The following is a 6,103-nucleotide window of genomic DNA, read 5'->3' as shown; positions in this document are numbered from 1 at the left end:
ATCGTGTACGTGACATTCAGGAGCGGGGGGGCTGGGGGCCTCTCGCACAGGGGTCCCTGCAGGATAAGCGGTGGGGGTTGAACCCAGAACCTCTCTGTCTAAACCCCCCCCCCCCCACGCTACACCAGCCGACGCTCAGATAGAACACACACCTCCTCCCTCTGTACAATCCAGCGTTGACCAGCTGGTTGTGTGTGTGTGTGTGTGTGTGTGTGTGACCGCGGCTGTGTGTTAACGGCCGGCGCGCTGTGATTGGTCCGCTGCAGAGCCCCCACGGCGTACCCCAGCGTCACGGCGGGAGCCCCAAGTTCGCGGTGAAGACGCGCCAGGCCTTCTTCCTCCAGACCACGGGGCTGACGCGCGCGGCGCGCCGCGTCTGCCTGGACATCATCCGGCCCCGCTTCCTGGCGCGTCACCCCTACCTGCCCGTCAACACCGCCGCCGTCAAGTCAGAGTGTAAGATCACTGCCTTCAAAGTAAAGGTCCCCCCCCCCCCTTGCATGTGCGCGCTGCCTTCAAAGTAAAGGTCCCCCCCCTTGCATGTGCGTGGCGCCTGACAGTGAATTCCTGTTCAGTTCGATAGTGATCGGGTCAGTGGTCTTGCTCACTCTTGCTAATGCTAAATCCAAACCTGAAAATAATTACTTTTTAAGTAGTTCTTGGGTACTAAATTGATTCGATATCTCAAAGTGTTATAGTTTGTGTGTGTGTTATACCCCAGTGATAGATCTGTTGTGCTAGAGACATTTCCCCCCGAAATGTTGGTCAAGACTCAAACTGTGTGTGTGTGTGTGTGTGTGTGTGTGTGTGTACAGGTGCTGTACGGTTGCCAGACAAGCCGAAGGACGCGGCGTCTGCGAAGCGTTCAGAACGTAAACCCCTGGAGGATGTGGTCCGCTACCTGGGTGAGAAGAACGCCCGTCGTACTCACTCGCTCACCCGCTAACTCACACTCTCAAGCTCGCTCGCTCAGTCTCTCACTCACTCGCCCACTCACTCCTTCCCTCACGCACTCACACACACTCTCATGCTCGTTGTCTCACTCATTCACTCACACACAGTGAGTGAGTGACTCAGTTGGAACCTCAGGACTCCAGCTGTGAAGTGCACCTCGATGTTATCACTGTTGGGGTACGGAGGTCGAACGTCTTGTTGTAAATAAAACAAATACGGCGCGTTTCAAACATGTTGGTCGAGCATCTCTCTCTTTGTTTGCCGCTCTCGTCCTCCCGCCGTCTCCGCCTCACTCTGCCTCCGTCTCTCGTCCACAGAGGCCCACCCCCGCCCGGCCAAACCCGGACCCCCCCGGGGCGGCTCCATCTCCTCCGCCAGCCGGACCCCCATCAAGTCCTCCCCCATCCTGAACAACGGCTCGCCCACCATCCTGGGGAAACGCTCGTACGAGCAGCACAACGGAATGGACGGTACGTCGGGAATGTCCCCCAGCGCCCGAGCTAGGAACCCGCTGGCGGAGAGCCGCGGCCTGCAGGCCGAGGACCTCCAAGCCCTCGTGAAGCACCTCGGCTCCTCGCCGGCGCCGTGAGGTCACGAGGGAACGCAGGGAGGTCGGCCGCTAGCGTGGAGAGTGTCTTCGCAAGCTAGGAACCCTAGTGGGTTAACGGAGAACCAGGAACACGGCCGCTCTGAACCAGAGCGAGGGCTGGGGAACGACACGCTCGCTATTGACCTCAATAGCGAGCGTGCCCCCCCCTCGCCGGTGCCGGGGGGGGCACCGGCGAGAAGCCTCACAGCTGCTAGGAGCTAGCTATCGTACAGACTAGCTAGCTGTTTAACGTACGTTAAGTGTATCTAGGAGGAGACGGACAGAGGGAGGGAAACGGGAGACACTGACACAGAAAGTGTCTGAGAGATGGAAACTGGTGGGGGAGAGAGAGAGAGAGAGAGAGAGAGAGCAGGAAACCGAGATTGGGTTAGAGTATCGGCCTGGATGTTTGTTTTTTTTTTCTTTTTCCCCCTGCTTTTAGCTTGAGGCTACAGCCCGTGTTGTCATGGTAACGGTGGAAGAGCAGCAGGAGGAGGAGGAGGGGGGCCGGGGCCCCGCTAAGTGTGTCCTGGGGGGAAAGGGGGAGCAGTACCGCGCCGCTACGGCTGAGGACCCCGGCCTAGGGGGGGGGGGGGCTCTAGTCTGGGGGAGCCCCGGCCTTGATCACTGACTGACTATTGTCTTTATTATGACTTATTTTATACTTCTAGTGGATTGTATTATGTACTGTTGAAAGGCATCACTGCTTTAATCTTGGGCTGATGCTGCATGGCCGCAGGAATCAGAGGAAGAGGCTTCAAAATGAAGCTGCAGTTCATTACTCTGCCACAAGAGGGCGGTTGCGCTCTTATTTAGGTTTCATATCAGTAGCAGCGGTTCACTGATTGTGGGGGGGGGGGGGGGGGTTGTGTTTGAATGCATGTTGGTGCATAGCGCGTGTGTGAGTGTAGGAAGCCGATAAAGTGTGTGTCTGTTTGTTGGTATAAGTCATCCAAACTAGATTGTGTGTGTGTGTGTGTGTGTGTGTGTGTGTGTGTGTGTGTGTGTGTGTGTGTGTGTGTGTGTGTTCATTCAAATAATATGATCAAATGGGGGAGATGCATGTGTGTCCTCTTGGGTGCATGTTTCACTAACCGCAAAAGACTCAATACTCACCTGTTCAGAGTTCACCTGGACTCTGCATAGCCACCCAGCCCCTTCCCCCCACCACTGTATGTTGTACGTCCTGGCACTTCATGTACTCACTTAATGTACACACTTAATCTACATTGCACTTATTCATAGTACTTAATTGTGTAGCATCTGCAGTAGCTGCTATCACTGCTGTACACGGGGAACGGGTTAGCCTAGCGATTGTTAGTACTTGCACTTGGTTCTATGAACATCTTCACTGTACCGACAGCGATATAATGTTTCACTTCTTATGACAAATGTACTTATTGTAACAAATGTACTTATTGTAAGCCGCTTTGGATAAAAGCGTCTGCTAAACGCCCTGGATGTAAATGTCCCCCCCCCCCAGGCGGTAAGTCCAAAGGCCTGGCGCCGCAGTGGGACATCATGGCCAAGCGGATCAGCGAGCCGTCCCGCGCCGCGATGCACCTGCGTGACGAGGTGCACGAGCTGGACTGACGGCCGCCGCGCCCCGCTGTACAGAGCACTGCGCCCCAGGTGACCAATCAACCCCCCCCCCCCGTCGCTCCTCGGCCCTCCACTGTCTCCTACTCCTCCTCCTCCACTGTCTCCTACTTCTCCTCCCCCTCCTCCTCCTCCACTGTCTCCTCCTCCTCCTGTCTCCTCCCCCCCCCCCTCCTCCTCCTCCTGTCTCCTTCCCCTCCTCCTCCTGTCTCCTCCTCCTCCTCTGTCTCCTCCTCTGCCTCCCCCTCCTCCTCTGTCTCCCCCTCCTCCCCCTCCTCCTCCTCTGTCTCTTCCCCCTCCTCCTCCTCTGTCTCCTCCTCCTCCTCTGTCTCCTCCTCCTCCTCCTCTGTCTCCCCCTCCTCCTCTGTCTCCCCCTCCTCCTCCTCCTCTGTCTCCCCCTCCTCCTCCCCCTCCTCCTCTGTCTCCCCCTCCTCCTCCTCTTCCTCTGTCTCCCCCTCCTCCTGCTCCTCCTCCTCCTCCTCCTCCTCCTCCTCCTCCTCTGTCTCCCCCTCCTCTGTCTCCTCCTCCTCCTCCTCTGCCTCCCCCTCCTCCTCCTCCTCCTCCTCTTCTGTCTCCTCCTCCTCCTCAGAGGCTCCAACATTGGACGACGCACAACGTTGTTCTGTTCAAAACCCAAACCCTGATGTATCACAAGGAGTGTGTGTGTGTTTGTGTATCTGTGTTTGTGTGTTTGTGGTGCCATTGTGTGCGTCTCTTGTTCTGATGTCTGGGCTCCAAATGACTTGAGTTTCCCAGAAAGCGTTTCCCTCCCATTAGCTTGTTGTGTGATAATCCCAGTAACATTAGGGGAAGGATCCGACCAATCACCGCATTACGATTCTATTATTATTATTATTAGACGGTATCGGTGAGGGCTCCTCGACTCGCCGTCCAAAGGGCCCGGCTTCAATCCCAATTGGCCCATTGCTTTTTAACAACTCTGCCCTCGCCCAATGCCTCGTCCAATGAGCAGCGAGATGTAGACAACGTAAGCGCCTGCTAACGGACTACATGGCAAACTGTAGAGGAAATCTATACGGCATTTCAGAATGTTTGGCCTCAAGATACTTCCGGGTGGCAGAACGCGAGCGGCTTCCCCTGACCTGAAGCGATCCAGCCGGCTGCTGTGACCATAGCTACACAGTCAAAAACGTTGTTGTTGATCTGAAATCGAAACGATGACGTCAACGTGGTGCGTTAGGGGTTGTGCCGCCAAAAATACAGCAAAAAAAACAACATACTGGGGTGAATATTAATGAGACGTCTCTCAGCGCCCCGCAAGAAGAAACTGCCCTGGTCAAATGACACGGAAGGGTTTGTTTACTAGTGGTGCCATCGGAGAACGCTGCGGCTTTTGCCGTCCGGAAGAAGGTGTATTATTGTTGTGACGTCGTGGTGAATAGTCGTGTCGGACCCTAACGGTGTCTCTGTGTAATCCAGCAGGGGGCGGCGTCCACATGGGAAGGTGTTTTCCTATAAGCCATGGCTGAAGGCAGCTGAGAGGAGGAGAAGGAGGGAGGACCCTAAGAACGAGGGAGCTAAGCTACGCTAGCCTCCTCCATTTTCAGTCGGGGTGGGGTGTCTTGTGACCGCCCGACCCTGGCCCCTGTCTTTATGAAACAAACCCTGGAGGCTCGTGTCCTCTGTGGCGGGACTCGCTGTACATGACTGTGTTTAATACTTACACTCTGGTTATCTTTACTGTCATTGTAATTATTATAATATCATTTTTGTGTATTTTTTTGTTTTTTTTGTTTTTGTTTTTTTACCATCTGTAACTGAAGCTTATCACTTTAATTTCCGATCGGACGAAGAAACTTTTGGGAAAAAAAAAGGTTTGTGATGAAAAAAAAAACGGCTTTGAAGAGCGCCCCCCAGTGGAGAGGGGGTCTAACCGTCGCGCCAATCATAGTCCTCTGTTTAACACCTTATCAGTGACAGCGGGCGCTGACGGTAGAACTCAGCCACGCAAGCGAGCAACCTGCTTCTTCTTTTTCCCACTTTTGAACGCTTTTTACGGGATTTTTCTTCTTCGTCCTCTTCTTCTTCGGTTTGATTCTGTCCATTCTGCTCTTTCGGCCGATTGAAGTTTAACTTATTGAGAAAGACTTGCTGTTTTTTCTACTTTTTTCACACGTAATGCATCTTTGCTTCGATGATGTTATTAAAAAGATGATTGATTTCCCCTTCTCCTCGTGGTGTATCTGATCGGATCCGAAGGGTCGAAGCTTGACCTCCAGATGCTCTTCACCTGCGCTGCTCAGGCTGCCTGCCACCCGCCTCTAACTGCTTCCCTTCAGAACAGGAAGTCTGTTTACACAATGCGCAAAGTGTTAAAGACAGCATTTTTTTTCAAAATTAAAGCGTTCAAAACTAAAACACTACATGGCTCCAGATTTTGGAAGAACTTTTGCTACCTGACATTCGTTAATCAGTGTTCAATAAGCGAGGATACTCGGTTTGAAAATAACCACTTTGTAAGTAAGGACTTTGATTTGTATCTTATAGCCAAAAGAATGCTGTGTTTTTTCATGGTAACAGACATGTTGCTGCAGAAGCCATCATCAAGTTGGCACTTTGAACTTTTCTTTCCTAAATAAAACAAAGTTGCATCATCAGCATTAAGCATTCTATCAGTCAGTGTTCTGTGTGTACGGTTTTAGTCAGACGAATTAATATTCATATAGTTTTACTTTGTGCGTATAACCATCTTGACATAGTTACATGATTACCGTTTTTAATATACCTTGTATGTCATGGGTATAAACAATTATAGTTGATCAATTTAATAAATTAAGTCATTGCGTTTGCATGCCCACAAACAACCTATTTTAAGCTGATTAAGACAAGATGTCTTGACAAGATGTTTAATCAGATAATTTTTTTTGTGCTATAACCTTGTTTCTTAACTGGATAACCCAATCATCAGATATAATGTGTCAATCATTCCCCACAACGGAA

At 52.0% G+C, this 6,103-nt stretch overlaps 1 protein-coding gene across 2 annotated transcripts in view; it reads left to right on the top strand.

Annotated features, from left to right (window-relative positions):
* mta1 (metastasis associated 1) overlaps window positions 1-5,760 on the top strand; it is a 33,183-nt gene extending 27,423 nt beyond the window's left edge. Inside the window, exons 14-18 of one of the 2 annotated variants that reach the window (XM_079752466.1) lie at window positions 267-456; window positions 816-905; window positions 1,272-1,424; window positions 3,027-3,175; window positions 4,586-5,760. In XM_079752466.1, coding sequence (XP_079608592.1) covers window positions 267-456; window positions 816-905; window positions 1,272-1,424; window positions 3,027-3,136 — 543 coding nt within the window. In that variant the 3' untranslated portion in view covers window positions 3,137-3,175; window positions 4,586-5,760. Of the gene's footprint in view, window positions 1-266; window positions 457-815; window positions 906-1,271; window positions 1,425-3,026; window positions 3,176-4,582 lie in introns of both variants that reach the window. The other variant, XM_079752465.1, reaches the window with a different exon arrangement.
* The last annotated feature ends 343 nt before the right edge of the window (window positions 5,761-6,103 follow it).

This window comes from Pollachius pollachius (assembly GCF_949987615.1).
Source record: "Pollachius pollachius genome assembly, chromosome: 15".
Lineage (NCBI taxonomy): Eukaryota > Metazoa > Chordata > Actinopteri > Gadiformes > Gadidae > Pollachius > Pollachius pollachius.
The sequence above is the reverse complement of the archived record's forward strand: the minus strand, read 5'-3'. Positions and strand labels throughout refer to the sequence as shown.